Raw genomic sequence first — 23,759 nt, 5'->3', positions numbered from 1 at the left:
AATGAGTGAAAAATATACACATTATAGATAAGCTAGTTGGAAAACCCATTGTCAGCGGTTCCCCAACTGTCACGCAACTGTATTAATCTAATTAATCTCATTTAATAATTTAGTTTGACATTACCTACACATTGTCATATGTGTCAGTTAATTTATAATTGATGTATATATACACTTTGCATTGTAGAATATAAAGTCTCTTGTTAACTGTTTCACTACAGACATATTATAATCTAAGTAAATATTTTCTTAAAGTGTATGTTTATCCTTTACAAAACTTACCGTGTCAACCATAATCTCCGCATAGATTCCAGTTTTGACTAAAAACATAATTGTTGAATCTTTTTAGTTTTAGAGGCTTTCAGAAACAAGACTGTGTATTTTCTCACTGCGCATGCGCGTCCTTTTTGATTCTGATGGCCGTCAACATGGCGGCTGTGGAGTGAGACGCATGTCTAAACTTTGTTCCGACAATTGATATTTTGCCTCGCGTATATTGTTTACGTGAAAGAAAGCCGTCGAACAAAAAAATGTCACGCCACAGGAATGTCCGAGGTTATAACTACGACGAAGGTATATACGGGAAATATGATATTTAGCCGCTTTTATTTAAAGAGGCCTATATGATTGCTAGTTAGCTGGTTTATTTACAGAGTCCAGTGCTAGAGATTATGACAGACTGCTGTCGTGTCACTGTTTCAGATTGTAACAGCTGGACTGTGCACCTGGTAATCAGTTCTGTGCTGTTAAACTCAAATATTTGTATTTAATTCAAATCAAATCACAACTAACAGTTACTGTACATATTGCCTTTATATTTCTGTCTATTTGGCTGATCACAGATCAGCCGTCTAGTATATAAAACAAAAGTAAGAGCTGGGTTCTTTAAATTCACTCTATATCCACTCAGTTTTAGTGACTTTTGACGTTCACTTTTGTTAAAAAGCTGTTGTTGCATTGCGTCAGGTGGTGTTGCTGACTATGCAAAGCTTTTTGGGCCCCATCAATGCTTTTTTTTGTTTGTTGATGCAGTGGAATTGCTTTAACTATAACTAGGATTGTCTCAATTTCTTCTTTGTTTATAGACTTTGAGGATGATGACTTGTACGGGCAGTCAGTGGAGGATGACTACTGCATCTCTCCTGCCACTGGTTTGTGTTTTCATTTAAGCTTGCATGTGTTTTAAATAGTGTAAATTTCTTATTTTGTATTCCGGTCATTTTAATCTTCAAAACCAAATGAAGGTATTATTAATGAAATCTGAGATATTTAGATCTGTCCCTCCATTGAAAGTCATTTCACCCAAAACTCTGAAGGTTCATAACATTAATGAAGAGATTGTAAAACAAATCTGATGGATCCACGTCTTCTGAAGAGTGAAGAGACACGGTTGCTTTAAATGATGAACAGATTTAATTCAGGATTTTATAAACGTTGACCATATAAAGAAGACTCAATTGTGGAAAATGGAAGCTCAAACTAGTTGTTTGATGCATGAGAACAAATCTCATTTGTTTCTGTGGAAGCTCAAACTCAAAGGTGCTGCGTGATGCACAAGAATGAACATATAGATGCATCACAGTTTTGGGTGAATAGACTTGTAACGGAGGAACAGAAATCTCTCAGATTTGATAAAAAATATATTCTGTTGTGTTCTGAAGATGAACAAAGGTCTTATGGGTTTGGAACGACATGAGGGTGAGTAATTGATGACAGAACTGACCCTTTAACTGTAAAAGATTGACGTTCATTTTTGTCTGTTATGGAGATGTTTGTGAATTCGTGTCTCCATAGCTGCACAGTTTATCTATTCACGCCAAGACTCAAGGCAGGCTCGACATGTAGAGACCGTGGAGGAGGCAGAATATGAGGAGGAGGAAGAGGAGATGCCAACCTCTCCAACCATCACAAGCACACTAGATCCGCTAAAGCAAGGTACACACTGACTTTATGGGTTAAGAGATTGGTTAAGATGGTCACTTATTCTAATGAGTATCTGGCTCTTAAGTTTATCTAATTTTATCTTTAATATTTTTAAAGGCAGTGTGTTAGAGGGAGTGAATATAGAGATACGAATTCTCAAAGGATTTCACAGGGCTGACAGTCTAAAAATTAGGCCTATTATTACTAAGTGTTGCAGTTTTGTATTTCTAAGAAATGTCTGATTAGGGTCTAGTGGACTAAATCAGGCGAACCATTTGGGTAACATTTTTTTAATGTTTATGAAAGTAATCTCTTATGCTCACCATTTATTTGATGGTGAGCATAAGAGTAATTTGCTCACCATCAAAAATACAGTAATTTTGTGGTGCAGTATAATTAATTACAATAATAACTGAAATATTATTACAATTACTGTTGTACTCTACTCTAGTATTGATTACTCCAGTCTTTAATGTCACATGATCCTTCAGAAATATTTCAGAAATATGTTGATTTTGTGCTCAAGAAACATTTATTATCATTATCAATGTTAAAAACAGTTGCTGCTGAGACATGCATCTCTGCTGAATAAAAGTATACATTTCTTTAAGAAAAAAAAATCGTATTGACACTTATTACACTTTGACTTCAGAGTTCAGCTTTTCAATTCATGTCAGAAAAGAGCGACCAACCAAGGGTTTGATCTTTAGGATTTTATTAAAATACCTTGTGGAATTTACCATCAGAGGTTACCACCCCAAACCTTTGAAAGGAAGTAAAGTTCAAACTTAAACACAAAGGATTAAATTAGTAATTATTACATCAGTACAAAAACACCATTGTGTAATGTTAACATGTTTCATAAGGAATATGTGTTCTATTGGATTTTATTAATATCAATATGTTTGTGTTTGGACAGGTCAGTTGTTTTCCTGTTTGGATCACATGAGAGAAGTACTAGGAGACTCGGTTCCAGACTCCACACTGACTCAGGCAGCTCTTAAATACGACTGCGACCCTCACCGGGCCCTTGATTTCATTCTAACTGAGGAGAACGCCAATACACACGCCCCTCCTGTCAGAACCAACGCACAGCCCGAGCCTACCACCACAGCTGCACCACAGAAAGGTACACACACACACCCTTCCACCCAAAACCAGAACACACCAACCAAAAAAAAAAAAAAACCTACACACACTATTATACAATTTATAGCACATTAAGTACCCAAAACACATCTGTGCCACTTCCACTTAAAAATGTGCCCTCTTATGTATTTTAATCCAAAATGAAAATGAAAACCACTCCAGCAAGACCACAAATAGTTAAAACAAAGACTTGGCATGAGGTCTCAGGGGAAAATGTTAAAATCCAGGGTTTTTCCAAAACTGGGGAGAACCTAATTTTTTTTGTGTGTTTCAGTACCAGAGGCTATAAAGAAGTGCAAATAATACAACAAAAAAACTATTTATAAAAGCAATACTGCTAACACTGATTTTTCATTATTATTATTATTTGGTGTATATTTAAGACAATTTTCTACTTTACCTATACAATTAAAACATTTAAGATACAAATTTTTCCCCAGGCTTCAACTGCTGACTTTGTTTACATACACCAGACTGAGTTTGTATTTGTTGCTGGTGTCTTTTTTTATCCTTAATTTTACTATGTATAACGTATTGCCTTTTTCTTGCTTTCTCTGTGGTCTCGGCTAACCATTGATCGCCTTCCTCATCCTCTCGGTTGTACTCTCTGACTACAATTGGCCCTCGTAAGGTAAGGAGCCTTATTTTCTCCATCACACGACAGTATTAAGACTGTATCAAGTGCACATTCAGGCAAACCCCTGAAACGAGACGGTGGTCAGTCTTACAGCCTCAGTGATCTGTTAGCCATGCCTGAACCAAATCCTCCCCCTGGTCTGGGAAGTTTGACAAAAGGCCATTTAAAAGGGCTTTCAAGTCATAATTTGGGCAGTGACGGAACTTTAGGACAAAGTTCACTCGCCCAAGTAATAGCTCAGCATGAACAGAAGTGTACAAACATTCCTCCTTTAGTTGCTTCCACTGGTGTCTCATTGGATTACTCAGCTCCTCTTACTACCAGTCCTTTTGGTTCTTTTCTTGGTTCTACCCCCCCACTTTCTGCAGTTCTATCGCAGGGTCCTAGTGTCCCACCTTTTCCCGGTTTGTCTGTTGGCTCTGGGGCGTCTCTCTCTTCTGGTTTCTCTTTGGGAACCACTGTCCCAGCTGGTCTGGGTGTGACATCCTCATCTCTTCTAACCTGCTCTCTCAGTAGTTTGGCGCTCCAGGATTCCCAGCGGTCCGCCCCTCTTCCGGTTTCCTTAGGAAGTTTGAGTTCTGTCCTGCAAAGCAGTGGGCCGTTGGGAGTACCTGGGCAAGGGAAGAGCTCTGGAAGCCTTTCATTGGCTGAGCTGATTCAAGAGCACCAGGATAGCAGTCCCAAACTCTATGACAGTTTACCAGGACTCCAAAACACCCAAAATTCATATATTACTGGTACACAAAACAATACGCACATCCAAAAGCCTATCCAAACATCAGCTGCAAATGCTCCTCCGGGCTTTTCAGAGTCACCATCCCTGTCTGAACTTGTGTCCCGCCACAACCAAGTGTCACTTACATGCACTGCATCTCTCAAGAGTGAGAATATGTCTAATCATCAAGCATTGAACAAATCTGCAACAGTATTACCTAAGCCCCGCCCACTAAGCTTAAATCAGAGCGTCGATCTTAGCGCACTTATCTCCCAAACATCTCCTGACAGTCGCTCGCCAACCCTTTTGAGCTTTACCCAAGTCTCCGCTAGTAAGAAAAAACGTGTGTTTGCTAAACCGTCAATTTTTGCGTCCGCGTTTTGCATGTCCGTGAGTAGCGAGAATTGCATGCGCGGTAGAGCAACGCATAATGCTTTCTTATACAGCAGACAAATGGAGAGAGTGAAAGAACGAGTGCAGTGTCTACCTCTCCATCACATCACCCCGTTTTCTTTCGACACGCCCTCTCCGGATGACGTGGTCAAGGCGAATCAGAGAAAAGCTTTTACTCGAGAATGACATTTTTTTAATTTTATCGTTCAGGACCATTTCAAAAATCTTCCAAACAAACAGTTTTGAGACTCAGGTTCATTTTTACTCAAGATTATGACGTTACAGTTTTGCCCATAATCCAAAGAAGCAGGGCTGTATCTAGAAGTTGTCTGACTGAATGCTAAATAGGGCTGTGAAACGATTATTCGCGATTAATCGGGTCCAAAATAAAAGTTTGTGTTTACATAATATATGTGTGTGTAGTCGTGTGTATAATTATTTTGTATACATAAATACACACATATGCATGTATATATTTAAGAAAAATGTGTTATTAATATATCAAATATTTATATTTATGTATAATATAAATATATAAAGTATATACATGCAAATAATTCTTAAATATATACATGCATGTGTGTGTATTTTTATATATACAAAATAATTATACACACTACACACATATATTATGTAAACACAAACTTTTATTTTGGGTGCGATTAATCGTGATTAATCGTTTCACAGCCCTAATGCTAAATAATAGTGATTATGGAATGAAATGCATAGATTCGCATTAATAATTTTAGAAAAATAAGAACTTTCAGGTGTTAATCAATCATTGATAAGCACTCAAAGGGATGTACATTTGAGCCATGAAATTATTATTGAAAGAACTGAGACTGCTGTTTTATATCATTCCCCATATAATTCTTTATAATTTAGTATTTTTCAGATTTTTTTAATAGGCTATATTTATTCACAGCTAACCATTACACTGAAAAGGACTTTTTTGTTAAAAATGTCACAACCTCAGATAGTAATATAGTATTACTTTTAAAGTCCTCTTGTTTTCAATTTTTCATCTTGATTTTTCATATTTTCACTTTTTAAAATTTGTCATGAGGCTAAATGTATATTTTTATACTTGATTATGTAGTTTTATGACATTTTGACAAATTATTGATTCAATTCTAGAGTCTCTCTACATAACAAAACAGAAAACATATAGAGTAGGTGCAGATAGAGTGCAAAAGATTAAAAAAAACCCAGCAGATTCTCTTTACAGCTGTTTTGCTGCCTATGAAGGTGCAGCGCTGGTTTACCACAAACACAGAAAGAGGGAAGACATTTGGGTTTGGGGGACACCTGGAGTTTTTCCTATTGTATTTTGACACCCAACACTGTAAAAGTGTGTTTTATTTATAATAATTATTGTTTAATAGACATTTTGTTCATTGTTTTTTCAATTTTGATTGTCCACTACATTTTTAACTTGTTTTAAAGCACTGATGTGGCCATGGAGTTTTGTATATATTCTGAAATAAAGATTTTCCATTTTCATTTCTGTGATTGATGTTGAAGTGTGTAAGTATATGGGGGTGGAGGGGAACTTGTTGAGGATGTGCTTGTTTTTGCTCACCTTAAAAGGGTGTGTTAGCTTGTGGTGTTTATCACTTACGTGTGTGTGTGTGTGTGTGTGTGTGTGTGTGTGTGTGTGTGTGTGTGTGTGTGTGTGTGTGTGTGTGCGCGCAAACATATGTACATATAAAACAGAGAGTCTTTGTGGCCACATAAAGGTGTTAACACACCCAGAGCATATTGGAAGAGATTTTACAAAGGCTTTGCTTTCAAAGTGGTAGACCATCCACCATGGGAGATGATACACACTTGTGCACAGATCTGAAGATGGTCTGAAAACACTCACACACCTGCATGTGCATGTTTAGATTGGCTTTGTTTCCTCATTGCACACTGACCTAGTCTAAAACAGCATTATCCTGATAATCACTTGAAAAGAGTCTGTTCTTTAGGACTGTTGGTGAATAAGACTTGGTTAAGCCTATATAAACTATAAGACTTAATTAATTTAGTGACTAAATGTTCTGGCCATTTAATCACTGACTGTTCTTGTTGGGTTTAAATGTTTACTGAATTTCTTCATTGAAAGGCATCCAAAATTACTAGTGGTTCTATAAGTAGTTATTAGTGCTATTGTTTATATTTGGAGTTAGATATTTGAACAAACTGCTAATCTTAAAGATTGTAAAAATGAAAATGGTCATTATTTATTGCACCCTCATGTCACTCAAATACTAAAGAAGGTTTCAACTGTTTTTGTCCATGTATTGAAAGTCAATGGGGTCCAAAACAACACTGGACCCCACTGACTTTAATTGTATGAACAAAATAAAACAGACCTTAGGTTTTTTCCAAATTGAATTGAAAGTGAGTGAATGATGACAGAATTTAAATTTTTCACAATTTGTGCTACACACATTTGAGGAGAGGTGTGTTTTCGCATTTCTAAGAAATCAGATTTAATATTTTGCATTTGTTGGACAATAAACTGGCAAAAATCCCATAGACTTAAATTAAAGGAGTGACCTGTGCCATATCTAGAGACCGGAATATCGTGTTGTTGAGCTCTTTTGGCATAGAACAGTAAGTAGCAACCTTAAAACCCATTAGAAAACCCTTAGCAACCGCATAGCAATGCCCTGGCAACCACTTGGATTACCCTAGCAACCATGATGATGAGTTTTGCATAGGCAAACATCCACTATTTTCTTCAGAAAATGTAAAAGCTTTATTTTTACTGTTAGGATGCTTTGACTGCACACACTTTATATCTTTCCTTCTCGCGTGTGTTCTTGTTAACTCTCTGATTGCCGAGCCAAGCGTGGGTGTAGGCCTGCTTTTGAAAAGCATGATGCAGCTCACCTTTCACACTTGCTGTCTTCAACTCCTTTTTGTAAAATCTCTTTGCCATCTGACCACCTCAAGTCATCTATCCCTTTTTCCCCCCTCTCTGTTTTCTCTGCCTTCTTTTGCCACCCACACAGGAAAGAGTGACTGGTTTACAGCTGGCCCTGTTACTGCTCTTTGACGTTTTCTCCCTTTTTTGCACTTTGTGGCTTTTGCAGAAATGGTGATATGTCATTGTGTCTGCTGCGAGTCGTGCAGCACTACATAGATTGGTCAGAGAGCGAGCGAGAGAGGTTATTGACCCTATTTTAGTGTGAATATAGATCATTTGTAGCTTTTCTCCTTCTCCGTCAGACTGTTTCTTATTTTCTCATTCTTTGTTCACTGTCAGTAGAACTAGATGATTTTACTCCTTTAGACTGTGAAGACTTGTACAGACTTCATACACCGTAGTCTACATGCCTATATAATTTAGTTTAAAGTAAGAAATACAATTGATGTTTAAGTTTGTATTAGTGGTGTTTGTTAAGCATCATACTTGGAGATTTGATTTGATTTGAACAGATCCCTAACCCTAAGAATTCATCTTGACCTGAATTGTTTGTACTACAGAGATGAATGATGCCTCAAATCTTGTGGCTTGGTTCTGAGAACTATGCTATTACTTATCCGAAAGATTAGAGTTTTTTTTTTTTTTTTTCCCCACCTCGCGATTACAAAATGGACAATGTATAGGCTACCGAATATCAGTCATGGCTGATTTTTATTTGGTAAAGTAAAAAAACTGTGTAGAAATGGCATAAAACTGCTTGGATTCCGACTAGAGCTTAGATGTGCGCACGTTTTGTGCCCGAGCCCGGCCCGACACATTAACTGTAATTATGAGCCAGAGCTCTTTTTTTTTATTTTTATTTTTTTTAGTACGTGGGTCGTTATAACTGATGCTCTCGGCTACTTTCTGTTACTTTCTCCCGCCCGCAACTTTGTTTTGCCCCGCTCCCGCCCGCAAATAGACTTAGCCTCCGTGTCGCCACCATACACATCAACATAAAATGATGCTCCTGATAAATGAGTTGTTATTATTACCCAAAAATGAAAATTAAGTCATTAATTACTCACCCCCATGCTGTACCAACCCCGTAAGACATCTTCGGAACACAAATAAAGATGTTTTTGATTAAATTTGAGAGGTGGATCACTGCTACATAGGCTGCCTAAGGGATTGAAACTTGACGGCCCAGAAAGTCATTGAAGAAAATGTTTAAATATTCCTTGTGACAACAGTGGCTCAAGTATAAGTTTATCAAGCGACGAGAATACTTTTTGTGCGAAAAAACAAACAAAAATAACGACTTTGTTCGACTGTTCCTTTTCTTCCTTGAAGGCCTGAGACGAGAGTTTAAGAGATTTCCACGACGCATGCGCGAGAACTGAACTGAAGTAGTTGAAGGAGATCGCAATTCTCGCGCATGCGTCGTGGAAATCTCTTGAACTCTTGTCTCAGGCCCAGAAAGAAGAAAAGGAATAGTCAAATAAAGTCGTTATTTTTGCATTTTCCACACCAAAAATGTTCTCGTTGCTTGATAAACTTATACTTGAGCCACTGTTGCCACGTGGAATATTTAAACATTTTCTTCATTGACTTTCTGGGCCGTCAAGTTTCGATCCCTTAGGCAGCCTATGTAGCAATGATCCACCACTCTGTTCTAAATCTGTTCTAAAAATTCGTTCAAAAATGTGATGACGTCACACAATAGCAGAATGCTTCCGGCCAACAACAACCTAACCTGTAAGAAATCGAATGGACATAAGTACTCGTTCTTTCGACTTTTGGCCTATAATCTATAGTGAACTTGTGGAATCAACAATAAAATCTATGTTGATTCAACGACAAGCAGGAGAAAGAGATGCATTTATCCGTTTGGCTCCATAGACTCCCATTCATTCTGCACTCGTCCGCTATCACCTCCAGTGGAATTCTTATGGAACTGCAACCAAGATGATACACAACGGGGCTAATAGGAAGTGCCAAGGCTCTCCGTTAGATGGGCCTCTGGTATCACTCCCATTGTCTTGAAATTAGTTTGAAGACTAATGTGACTAGGTGGCCGTTAGAGGAGTTCTGAATCTGATTGGGAGTTCTGAGGGTTTACAAGGGGGTTGCTAGGGGGTTGCTAAGGTGTTCTAAATCTGAGGGAATTCAGAATGTTGCTATGCAGTTGTTGTTGGTGGGGTGTTTCTTACAATAGTGCTGCTAGGATGTTGCAAGGTGTTCTTAAAATCTAGTTTTAATTTCTATTGTAAAGATGGAGGTGTTGAGAAGACTGCCCCATTCATTTGCATGGAGGCCTTTGTCCACATTTGCCCTTCCCTGTTTATGAAAGAGATTAAATGAGTGCAGTGTGGGATGCATCTGAGTTGCATCTGTCTTGTTCATGTATTGTTTTCGGCAGGTGTGTATTGTAAGGGCAAGGCCACATGTGAGAATATCTTTAATAGTGCGTGAGATGTCATCGTGAACTGAGCCAATGTGAATGAGAGTAGTAAGGTGAGTGTACGGGGGATTCCCCTTAGTTATTATGGGACGTCCGTGCTACACTCAACCCAATAAAAATAACTGATATGGAAAAGAAGGGGATGGATGATAAGCTTGAGAGAAGATAATGTAGATTGCAAGTGTTTTGGAAAGTAGACCGTTCCTCCTTGGTTTTTTTTGTTTCCTTCCAGGATTTGTAACACTAGTGCCCCCTACTGGAGCAAAAAAATGTCCCAACACATTTGACTTTCCAGACCTGTTTAGTTAGACAACGTATTAAGATGGAAGTAACTTTTATTTTAGCAAATTTTATTTTACTATTTGAGTTTTATTTCATTGCTCTCTGTTAGTGTGATTCTTTCACTGTTGCACTATTGAATTTGACTCACACTGCAAAGCAAACAAGGGCTAGCGCCGGGTAACACACTGATCTAGAAGATGGAGTAAGTACAGTCACTGACTGCTAGATAATCAGGTAGGATCATGTCTCATTGGTGTTTGTATAGGCCTGGATCCGTTTTGCTAGGAAGAGCACATTTACATATCCTGAAGGGTGTGTGTCTCAGACTTTTTTTGTGCTACCTATTTTTTCAACCTGTTTTTCATTGTCATCACAGTTGAGTAATTCTTTTGAACAACAGCCGACACCAAGTCAGAGTTGACGAGGCTTTATAGCCGACACTTATACAAGTTTTGAATTTAGAGTGAATTTAAATGGTGGTAAAATATAAATAATAAATGTAGTGTGGTGATACATGATTAACATGTTGACATGCTGTTACTCAGTCACTGTCTCTCGTTTCTTTGATCCATAAACTTTTTTTTAGTGTCTGGAAACCATTTTTGGAAACAAGTTGAATTTGCCAGCGCAGTGTGTTCTGGCGGCTTTGTGTGTAGAGATATGTTGTGTGGGTGTGGTTTGTGTGTAAAGTGTTGCGAAGTGTGTGTGTGTTCAGATATTTGTGGGTGTGGCCGAGTATGTGTGTGTGTGTGAGCAGGTGAACTGCTATCTACATTCCCCAGCACTTCCTGTCCCTGTAACAGGTGTGTGTGTGCTGTCGTCTTGAGCTCTTTGTGTGTAAAGGGTCCTTGTAGTGTGGCCATAACACATCTGGGGGCTCATACTGTTTATCTTTATATAATTATTAACACTGGTTTTAAAACAATGCAATTCTCATGTTATGATACTTTAAAATTGGTGAGTCAGACATCTCACAAATTCTCCTGAAGATCATAGTGTTTTTTTCCCATTGTGTTTTTTCCCTTGGATTTTTTAAAATATATATATATATATATATAAAGATCTCCCTTATTGCCTCGTCTTCTCATCCTTTTTGTGCTTGGAGGTTAGAGGTTTCTTTATTTTTACACATTAACCCTCTGTGTGCTGGAAGTGCACAGTCAGTGTGGGAGTGCGAGTGACGTGCCGGAGTTAACCCTTTTCTTGCCAGAGCGTTCGCTATTCAGAGTGAGATGACTGGCTGTGGCCGTTGCCACTGAAACGGCTCTACTGCTATGACGAGACAGGGACAGAAACGATGCTCTCTCTCATCCTCGTTTTCTTACATCCCTTCCCCCTCTTTGGCTCTGAGAGCCTGTTTTGGTGCAGCACGGAGGAGTTGACTCATGAATTTCAGTAAGATAGCGAGAAAATGAGGCTCTTCGCATGTTGAGTGCACTGACACACACATCTGCACATCTGAAAATGAGTAACCCTTTATACTGTACCAAACAGGAAACTTGACTTTCATAAAAGGTACACTGTCATACATTTCAGAGCGCAAGTCACGTCAGATTAGTATTGTACAAAAAAAGCTGGCTTCATGCTAAGAAAGAGATGGTTTTAAAAATGCAGACTATTTTTAACCTTTGATAAACCTAAATATCAATAAAATGAATATTACTGTAATATCAGGAATTTAGTGTGTGCGCATTGTTTTCTACGTCCTAGCAAAAGTACGGGACGCTCCAGAGAGTCGTGTCGAAGCAGAGGTTGTCCCTAAGGTTGCCCGGATGACTGTGTCAGGCAAGAAGCAGACCATGGGCTTTGATGTGCGAAGGTAAGCCAGTCGAGGTAACGTGGAAGTGGTTTAAAGATGTGCCCTGGTAACCCAAACACTGTTGGTTCAAACCTTACAAGGGACACTTTATGAACTATATGATCTTTCACCCTTAAGCAAAGCATGTAACCACAGCTCACTCCACTGGGACTGTCCCTGTAATAGGTGCGCTGCAACACCGTGACCTAACCCGACACGATTGTCTTGTTTTCAGTGATTTAATTATTTTTTTTCTTCGGACCAGACTCAACGCTAGTGAGACACATTAAATTAACAATGATTAAAGGTGATCTTTACAACAGAACTGAACCAAAACCGAACTGACTTCAGCTGAAATCCTGTTATCACAGGACGTAGTTTTAGCTCAATATACATTTCATTTCACTATGGAACCTTTGGATATACTTGCATTTAGTGAAGGATACCTTTGTTCATTTTTATTTTAAATGTACAGAAAATTGACCATCTGCTGTCCACTCATTGCTGAACTGCTGTAGTTGAGCTTTCCTCTTATCGGTTGTTGCAGTTACAGTCCCTAATATTACAGAATTAATTCTCTGAACCAGGCCAAGTCTTGTCTACCTGCATTGCATTGTGGGATAGCAGAAAACCACAGAGATGGCTGGTGCCTGTAGATTAATCTCACACTCACTAACATGAACCCGCAGCCTATCACTCCCTCTCCTTCAGCCACAGACCACACCCGCCGAACTCAAGAACAAGCGTGTAGGGGTTTCTGCAGGTGGAGCAGCCAATGTACTTTCATTTAATAGGTTAAGTTTGTTCAGAACAGTCTTTAAGTGACTATGAGAGGATATGTGGTAAATTTTACAAACAATATTTTTTATCAAAAGATATCTTTAGGTTTCCACCTATTTTGAGTTTAAAAGGTTGTATATAGATTGTACAGTCTACTGTCCGAGGGGTCCGAAAGTTCTGAAAGAAATGGTTACAGTAAAGACATTTATGATGTTACAAAAGATTTCTGTTTCAAATAGATGCTGTTCTTTTGAACATTCGATTCATCAAAGATTCCTGAAAACAATTCCACAAATATATTAAGCACCACAACTGTTTTAAACTGTGATGATGAGAAAGCACAGAAAAATTAGCATGTTAGAATGATTTCTGAAGGATCATGTGACACTGAGTAAATACACACAAAATGAATGTAAATGTAATGAAAATAATCAGCTTTGATAACAGGAATAAATTGCACATCCAAATATTTTCAAATTGAAATTGTTTTTTAAATTGTAATATTTCATAATATTAGTTATTAATTTACCATTTACCAAATGTAAAAATTTGTAAAAAAAAAAAAAAAAAAAAAAACCCTGACCCCAAACTTTTCAAAAACTTCCCAAAAAATCCAAAACCATGGGTTGTGAAAATTAGACACAGTAGGAAAATACTGATTTGATTAAATGTCTATCTTCATCACATAAACAGAATGAGGTTTGATTGACTTTAAGATCATAAAAAATGATCAACAAACCATCCTAGAAATTCTGAGGTGACATTTGCTTTTGTTTCCCTTTTTAGCCCGGAAGAAAATGGCGTTGTTGCTTCATCGGTTCGCAGAGGGCAAAGTCCAGAGGTCACTGCTGCACCAACCACAGAAACCCCATCCAAAACAGGGGTTATGACTGAAGACCCTACCGCTACGACCCCATCTCGGCCAGCTGGAAAGAGCAAACAGCAGCTCAACATCCGTGCCGAACTGGAGAAAAGACAAGGAGGAAAACCGTTACTCAATCTGGTGGTCATAGGCACGATATCCTCTCTACTATCCATCCAGTCACATTATCATCCAGTTCATTTTTTGGTCACATTTGAATTAATTTTATTCTTTTGATTCATCCAATTAACTACCTGGTGAGAAAAGAATAAACTCTACGAGGTGGCCCTCAAACACTTAGATAAACACCCACATGTATGAATGTAATTGGATAAATGTTGTGAATATGGATCTTGAACTTGGTTTGTGTGTGTAGGTCATGTAGATGCTGGTAAGAGCACTCTCATGGGTCATCTGTTGTATCTGCTGGGGAACGTTAATAAGAGAACCATGCATAAATATGAGCAGGAGGCCAAGAAAGCTGGCAAGGCCTCGTTCGCCTATGCGTGGGTACTGGATGAGACCGGAGAGGAAAGAGACAGGTTGGTTTAATACAAACACTCGGGTGTCATTTCTGTCTTGAGATATGTTACCCAAACTAAGCTTCATTTGTTCATCATCTGCTCTCTTTCACAGAGGAGTGACCATGGATGTGGGCATGACAAAGTTTGAGACGGACTCGAAGGTTGTTACTCTGATGGACGCACCAGGACACAAAGACTTCATTCCGAACATGATCACGGGGGCGGCACAGGTACTTCGATGTGCTCTTTTAGACTCAGTTAAAAAAAAAAAAAAGGTCATCATTTCAATACCTTGACCACCATGTCGTATCAAACTTCCCTGCATCACTCAAGGAGTAAGTTTGAATATTTGAAGCAGCAAATAAAGCTTTCAGACATCAAAAAGGACACAAAAGGTCCAGACACTATATTTCAAGTCTTCTGAAGCCCTATGATAGCTTAGTGTGTGAATCAGGCACATATTTCAAACTTAAAAAGTGGTTCTCTGAAAATCTTGTTAATAAGTGATGGGCATTGGGCAGTAGCATTTCTGTGAAGTTGGATCTTTAATGAAACAGTTGATCTGGGTAATAAAAAGGTCTGAATGAATCATTGACATTCAGATTGATTCAGTTCCCATGTTCAGCTCCCTGACTCAATGGTCTGGCCCCAGTAATTTGCAACTCACTATAGGGGAGAATCACTATTGAATAATGGTGTCATTTTGGTCTGTTTCTTAGAAAAAGCTATTGTATGACTTTAGAAGACAAGTCATATGGACAACTTTATGATGTTTTCATGTTTTTTTGGAGCTTGAAAGCTTCTGTTCCCATTGTAACTGTAATTTCACCACATGAGAAACGCGTATAGGTTTAAAGTGACAGGAAAGTGAGTAAATGTCTGAATTTGATCGTCTGTTTGACCAAGAGTCCTCTTTCCGATTGTTCTTCTATTGCTCATTCGTTTTTTTTTTTTTGTTTTTTTTTTTGCATGTACACGAGTTGACGAGAGGACAACCGATGTCTGCATAATTTCATGTGCACAGTGAAGTTTCAATGAAACTTGTTCATTGTGGATTTGGGTGCCACCACCACTAGTACTCCGTGTATGAGTGTGTGTGTTTGGATTTGGCTGATTCTTACAAACACAGTGAATGAAATTAGTCACATTTTGCAGGTCGGATTTACTCATTTCCTCAGTTCTGTCTGCTGAGAAATGTTTTTTGGGGGCAAGTGGGTGTGTGTGTATTGCGGGTGGGTGTGTATTGGGTCTAAACTATTTCTGTATGATGACAGGAGTTGAAATTGACATGACAAAGCAATATCGATTAGGGGGATCTTTGATGTTTTGTGACCCCTGAAAGCTATTATTTAAACTATAAATGTATATATGAAGAGTTCAGATGCAAAAGCCTCTAAGTGCCATTTGAAATTTTCTTCTAAAATGATCATTTTTATCAAGCTTGTATATTTAAGTTCAGTAATTTCACTTAAATGGCAATGAAGATTACCTATTAATTGTCATTTAAGTGAAATTACTGAACTTAAATATACAAGCTTGATAAAAATGGTCACTTTAGAAGAAAATTTCAAATGGTATTTAGAGGCTTTTAGAACTCTTCATATATTTATATATATGTATGTATATATATATATATATGTGTGTGTGTGTGTGTGTGTGTGTATATATATGTGCATGTCGGATAATGTACATCCAGCCGGTGATTATCACAGAATAAAAGTAATATATATTGTATCACCCTGAGGGGGTTTATTTTGCGTTAACAACCAGCTCGCTTTAGATTATCCTGCTTATTACATGGCTACTTCCCACAGAAGTGAACAATTGGACACCAAAAAATTTAAAATTCTTGTGAAATATTTTATTAGCTCACTAAACACAAAGCTTCTGTGAAGAAAACAGTTGCTAGATATATAGATGCAAGAGATATTGATTTGATATTTGACCAGTTTATTATCTTATAATCCAAGGAGATGAACACAGCAGTGATATTACAGTACTATTAATACTGATGTCCTACTATTTGGTTTTCAATGCAATCGATAAATGTAACAGAGACTCAAGATGGCAGCAGCTGAGTTGTATGAATCAAGCGAGAGCGAGTCCGCGCCGCGGTATGATGCGAGAGACATGAAAGACGCACAGGCTTCATAAACCCAGATGGCCGTCGTGTTATTTAGCATTGCTATTTATTACATTTGTTATCGTGGAATAACCCACTTCGGAAAGTTGTGACTGACCAATCAGAATCAAGTATTCCAGATAGCCGTGTAATGCTTTGAGCTGCTTTTTTTTGACCGCATTTTCAAGAAGTTTTTGTGTGCGTTTCTGTAATGTTTGGGTGTCTTAGCAGGTGTTATTAGTGATGGATGCTGGTCGCAGAGTGTTTGAGGAGGAGTATGTGTGTGTGTTTTGCAGGCAGATGTGGCTGTGTTAGTCGTAGATGCCAGCCGTGGGGAGTTTGAGGCCGGGTTTGAGGCAGGGGGGCAGACCCGCGAGCACGGCCTGCTGGTTCGATCCCTCGGAGTCACACAGCTTGCTGTTGCTGTCAACAAGATGGACCAGGTGGGTAACCATGGGGACCACAACAGCGTACAGTAACCACGGCAATGTCAATCATGATTTTATTTGTCTGAGAACTATGCTTTACTCCCACTCCCACCATTGTGCTCATCACATCATGTGGTGTGTGTGTGTGTGTCTGCAGGTTAACTGGCAGCAGGAGAGGTTCCAGGAAATCATCTCTAAGCTCGGTCACTTTCTAAAGCAGGCTGGTTTTAAGGTAATGCAGTCTGTGCACATGGAGGATGTTTATATATTTTTCCCCTGTGCTTTTCGTACTTTGGTAATTCCCCCCCAATTGTTTTGTGTTACTTTCATTTAAGTGCATGAGATTTCTGTTGGTGCTTCAGGATAAAGTGAATGTTCATCTGATCAATGACACATCCAGAAACTGCAATTCAGACATAAAAAAGATGTCTTGCGTGTTCTGATTGAATATCACACAATATCAGCTTACACTCTGATACTTGTCAGTCTTTTCTGACTGATTTTTCGTTTTTATGTGCTGCAAATGCATATGAAGGAAGAAAAAAAGTTATTTAAATGCTTTTGTGGAACACAAATGAATATATTTTGTAAAATGTTCTGTGTTTTAGCTTGTGATATGATATAGCTTTGTGTGTGAAGCAGATTTAAACGGTCATTTGTTAAAAATCTGCAAATATTTGTTTTGCCAATTCAAGCACAAATACAGTATATATAATTCAAATATAATCAATAATAACATATAATTGAGCACAAATGAGCACTAAGGTGGGTGAGAACAGCAAATAATGATTTTAATTTTGATTTATTCCTTACACAACACTATTGAATATATATATATATATATATATATATATAGTATTTTTTTTTTACTTAACCTCGCTCCAAAGACACCCGCGTTTAATATACATATTTTATGTGTGAGAATGAGTGAAAAATTACAGAATTTTCTATTTTGTATAAATTACTCTTCAAAAAAAATTAAGAGAAAATAAGATTCTTTCATTGTAATAATGAAATATGGGCTACGGAAGAGAAACTTTTTTTACTAGTTTCAGCTTTGCTCAACTTATTTCTACTATGTCTAGTTTCTAAAATAATATGAGTGCGATTTTTTTTTTTTTTTTTTTTTTTTTTTTTTTTTTTTGCAGACATGAATTTCCTAAAGAAATTTTTTCATGTAAATTCATCTCTCAGTAGCGGTTCTGGTGCACTAGGCCACATATGACATGTCACCCACACCCAAAATTGATGCACTTTTATTGTAGAACTATATACACAAGTATAAATCCACTAAATAAAATAATTTAATAAATTATTTACAAAAATCACTCAAATAGCTAATAAATAATAAAATGAATAACTACAGAACAGGCTGACTAATCTTAGCTTGAAATTTGTACATGGAATTATTTGATATACAAAGATGGATCTTAAATTTCTATTCAATTTAAAGGTAAACTAACTGTTATTTTATCAGTCAATCGTGGAAGTCTGATGGTTGATAGCCAGGGCAAAGTGCAAAGGGGAAAAGTTTGAGCGCACATGCAATATCTGAGCGACAGCAGAGACATTTTTGCCATTTTCTAGTATTTTAGCTTACACATTATCTTTCTTACATTTTATGGATCAACAGTACAATAGATGTTCTTGCAGTGAACTGTAATGATACGTGTTGTACTGTACGTGTCACGTGTCTGATGTGCTAGCAAGAGGTATATTTGTGGCCTGTAACACATTATGTGGCCTGTAAATGGTTTGGGAATGTAAACCAACATTTCATGGCCCATTTCCACCTGCAAGTTGATTTGATCAGTCAACAGCACACGCTGCTATGGAAATGATCTGTGCTGGTCATGTGTTACAAATGTGCTTGTCTTTGCAGGATTCTGATGTGTATTACATCCCCACCAGTGGCCTATCAGGAGAGAATCTGACCACTAGGAGCAAAGTAGCAGACCTTACAGCCTGGTACACTGGACCATGTCTGCTGGAACAGATAGGTGGGTGTGTTTGTTTGTGGACACATTTGTGCAGTTCTATTTGCATGCACATACACAATGTATACAGTATAATATATTACAATATAATGCATAATATTACAAAATTACAATATAATGTAATAGGTGCTTTATTATTTTTAATATTTTGATCATTTTCTCTTTTTTTTGTGGGAAAAAATGTTTTGTGTATTATTAGGGTGAGTAGATAATGATAAAACGGTCTGTAGAAGGTGTAACCGCGTCTAAATTGACCAAATCATTTCTGCACCAGTGTTTTTCCCCCCTTCAATACTCATGCAAATGAATTATCAAAGGTAAAAAAAAATGGCTGTTCAAAAATGTCTAATCTTCTGCATCTTGTTGATAACTTTGAACAGGCACTTCTATGTTCATGCGCATGGATGAGTGTGTAGTGTAAAATGTTTTCGCACAAGCTTTTGTGTCATGATTCTGATCTGATTGGTGGCTGAGCTGTGAGAATCCTCAGCAGTTTTACTTTGACTCACTTAAACTTGATGAGGCAAACAGAAAACTGCATGCAGGCCACTGCATCTTTTCTCATCTCTCTCCTTCTGTCTGTTTGCAGATGCCTTCAAACCTCCCCAGAGGTCAGTGGAGAAGCCGTTCAGGCTTTGTGTCTCAGACGTCTTCAAAGGTCAGCGTGGGAACCCACATAAAAGCAAAGTGTACTAAATCTAAATGCACAAATATTGGATTTTGTTGGATTCTGTGCAAATACTCCCAGGTTTTCAAAAAATGAAACGAACCCTTATTCTGTTAGGGGCAGTTCAGAGAGGTTTGATTTCATGATCATTAAACAATTTCACTGTTTTCAGACCAGGGCTCTGGATTCTGTGTGACAGGGAAGGTTGAGGCTGGCTTCATTCAAACAGGAGATAAAGCTCTGGTCATGCCTCCTAATGAGACCTGCACTGTTAAAGGTAAACTTGCAGCAGCTTTATCAACTTATAGAGACATGGATGTGCAACAGCACCCTCTTCTGGTGTTTTCATAAAGCACCGTGATTACTGGTTAATACTGCTTTAGACTTGTTTTAGAGCTTTTTCCCAGTCCTGTGACTAAGAAATGGATGCCGAATGTAGAAGACATGCACAATTTTGACATTTGCCGAAATTAAACAATAATACATGTGTATATATATATATATCTATATATAACTGAAAACAAATAAGAATTATATTTAATCGTTTCCTTGCACCAATATAACAAATAGGGTTGTTTAACACGTTAATGTATTTAATTAGTTATGGATAAAAAAATAATGTGTTAAAATTAGCACATATAACCCAACCGCCCCGCCCCATGTAGGCCATCTGACATTTCCTACGTAGTCTCGACACCCGTCTCGTGGACATCCTGTAGAATTCAACCAATCAGACCACAACTTCGAAACTCCTGTGTGTTTTGATGCATATGGTACACTTTTCTGGAAACACTTCAGGAGTCGCAATCTGTTGTCCTCCTGCATCATACTCAACAACTCACTGTGTGATGGAGCCAATAAAATGCAATGCATTAATATACCCCTAAAATTCAATATTCAAAACTCCATAGCCCCTGAATTACTTTTTGGCTGATATTTATATAGTATAGCAATAACATTCGAGCAATGAGCGCAGTATCTCTCGAGTGCTGTTTTTATCCTGAATAGCACGAGTGCAGATGTGATACTGATTTTATACAACAGTTCAATAAATATGTTACTATTGTTATATTTTAGCCACAATATTGTCTGTTTTTGAACGAAACAAAAACATTACATATAAAACCACAGCAGAACGATTGTGTATCCAAGCAACACAGTGGCGTTTTGAATGAATCAAACGGGAGGCCCCATTCATAAAGAGAGACATTTACTTAATTCCTGAATGAATCAGCCGTTTGAACAAATCGAATGAATGACTTACTCATGTAGACATTTAGTACTGGCAGTTTGTTTCTTATTTAGAATATTATTTCAGCAAAAGAATAATATCATATTCCATATTAATAAAAAAAAAACATTAATGGTATAGTTAACCCAAAAATGGCTCATGGCTTTTGTAGCCTAAAAGTGTATGTTTAATGAATTCTGTTAAATCAAATATAATATTTCTTTCTAAAGCTACGTTTTGTAATGTCTATTTAATGAACAGTCCAAAATGAAAAATAAATAAATAAATAAAAATCAATCTCTCTGTCTTAGCCTAATTCCCTAATTGGCAATTATTTCTTTCTTTTTTTTTAAAGAAAAGAAAAAAATATAAGTGATTCATCCTTAAAATACAGCCGTCTCTCTCTCTCTCTCTCTCTCTCTCCAGGGATCACTCTCCATGATGAAGCATTAGACTGGGCAGCTGCCGGTGATCATGTCAGTCTAACTGTAACAGGCATGGACATCATCAAAATAAAGTGAGTGTGGAGTGAAGTGAATCACTGCTGTTGAAACTAAAGCATTCCTTTCCTTTGAGTATACTGTAATTCTGTGGTTATATAATATTTTGATTATATTACATAATACTTGATTAGAAAACTTTCTTTGCGCGCTTATGATTCTGTATGATCATGTTTTTTTCTCTAGCATTGGATGTATATTCTGTGACCCCAAAGAGCCCATCAGAGCCTGCACAAGATTCAGAGCAAGAATTCTTCTCTTTAATATAGAACTCCCCATCACGCAAGGCTTCCCTGTGAGAACACACTCCCTCTGCGTTCAGACTTCTAGTATATACACATCTCTCCATCTACATGTTGTGCAAGTGCATTTGTCAACAATTCCTTGTATTTTGTGTTTGATTGGCAGGTGCTGTTGCATTATCAGACTGTAAGCGAACCGGCCACTATTAGGAAGTTAGTCAGTATATTACACAAGAGCAGCGGAGAAGTTCTCAAGAAGAAACCAAAGTAAGTGAATGAATGATATGGAATCATATGTTACCAAATTAAAAATAATATTTATTCACCCTCATGTTGTTCCAAACCTGTCTGATTTTCTTCATTGAAACAAAAGCTTTGAAGAATGTGCTCATTTCCATATAACAATTAACAAAAAAAAGCATCATTGATGTATAGTAAAAGTAGTAGTTGTGTGGTATAGTGTGCTCTGAATCCATATGACACTATTTATATGATGAACACAAAAATCGATATTAAAATCGATAATAAAGCGATTTATTTGGTAAATGTGTTTACATCATAGTTTATGTGCATTTCTCAACTCAATTGAGTGCATACATCTTTTTATGTACGCTTTTTTTTAATTGATGCTCATCTTGATGTATCCATTTAGATTTTTTTTGAATGGTATATCTCAAAATCTGCATAAAAATGGGTGGATGGAAACATAGCTACTGTTGTTATTAACTAAAACTGAAACATTTAAAAATACATTTCAGTAATTGAAATAAGGCTAAAATAAAATATAAATAGTAGATGTAAAACTTAAGAAACTTGAATGTGAAATTTTGCATTGGCAAGTAACCAAAATAAATTGCTAAAGCTGAAATAAAAAATAATTTAAAAAAATGGAAATATATATTTTAAAAGTAATAAAAATGATAAAAGCACTTAAAATAACTTAGTATTTATTAATATTTTATGTATTAAATTAAAGAAACCCATTTTCCAAGTTGGTGACACAATGGCATTGTGGCATTGACACAAGCAAGGACCCCAATGGTGTTTGTTGTCATTTGCCACTTTTAATATCATTTTTGGATGAACTATTCCCTTAATGACGGTTCAGAATGGTGTTTCCACTTAATTTCATTATCAGTGTGTAATATTGATGTTTAATGTTGTGCAGGTGTTTGAGTAAAGGACAGAACGCAGTGGTGGAGATTCAAACGCAGAGGCCTGTGGCTCTAGAGCTCTATAAGGACTATAAAGAACTGGGGCGGTTCATGCTGAGATATGTGGGCTCCACCATTGCTGCTGGAGTCGTCACAGAGGTAAAACCTTTCTCACTAAACACATTCCTGTTGCAAAAAGCATACGCCTTGTATTCATCAGCATTTTTGGATGTTGCATCATAAGAATGTGACGCTTGTTAATGCTGATGTTTACACTGTTTTAGATCAAAGAGTAAGGAACAGTCGGAACTGGAAGTGCGGAGAGAAGTGCAATTTCCCCTCAAGAGTGAACAAACACAAATTGAATTCACCGGGCAACCTGACAGTGATTCTAGCCACAGTTCATTTCACCTTTCACAAGTCTAAAGGCAGGCGAGAGCGTGAATGTGTGTGTTAAAGAGAGAATGCCTTTTGTCCTGCTCTTCAGCTTACAAAATACAACTGAACTGTAATTCATCCCAAGTTTCAACTCGAACCCTCCTAATAACACGCAGGAACAGACAGAAAGATCGCCCGCTGCCGTTCAATAATTGCGTCAACAAACTGAACTCATATTCTTTTATTTAATATTTTATTTAGATTATTGTAAATGGCATTATTTTTGACTAAATTGGCAGAATATAATGGACATTTAGGCTTGGTTGAACTTGAAATCGAAGGATTTTAAGGTTGGTTCTGATTAGTTAAAGATGTGGACATTTGTAAAAGGGGAAATAGAAGACAATAAACAACATATCTGGCTGCTCTCATCTCCTCCACCAGTTTCTCGTATGAGCGGGACAGTGTGTGAATGAAACCTGCCCTTCCATTGCTGCTACTAAGTCTTTTCCTGATCTTTAATGGGTCAGTGACAAGAAAACGGGAGGATTGAGAACCAGTGGACAAAGGGATATTTGGTGAAACTCATCCGGTGTCTGTAATCTAACAGTAAT

At 37.4% G+C, this 23,759-nt stretch overlaps 1 protein-coding gene across 1 annotated transcript; it reads left to right on the top strand.

Moving 5' to 3' along the window:
* Positions 1-390: 390 nt before the first annotated feature.
* Positions 391-22,926, top strand: hbs1l (HBS1-like translational GTPase). Its single transcript, XM_039651601.2, is given in 18 exon segments — positions 391-573; positions 1,086-1,151; positions 1,795-1,935; positions 2,843-3,052; positions 12,173-12,281; positions 13,827-14,053; positions 14,279-14,444; positions 14,539-14,656; positions 16,845-16,991; positions 17,134-17,208; positions 18,859-18,976; positions 19,563-19,631; positions 19,813-19,917; positions 21,298-21,388; positions 21,558-21,666; positions 21,780-21,880; positions 22,782-22,824; positions 22,827-22,926. Coding segments are annotated over 18 exon segments (1,965 nt in total). The 5' UTR covers positions 391-530; the 3' UTR covers positions 22,854-22,926.
* The last annotated feature ends 833 nt before the right edge of the window (positions 22,927-23,759 follow it).

This window comes from Pimephales promelas, chromosome 20 (genome assembly GCF_988280905.1).
Source record: "Pimephales promelas chromosome 20, fPimPro1.hap1.1, whole genome shotgun sequence".
Lineage (NCBI taxonomy): Eukaryota > Metazoa > Chordata > Actinopteri > Cypriniformes > Leuciscidae > Pimephales > Pimephales promelas.
This window is presented reverse-complemented; position numbering and strand designations above follow the sequence as displayed.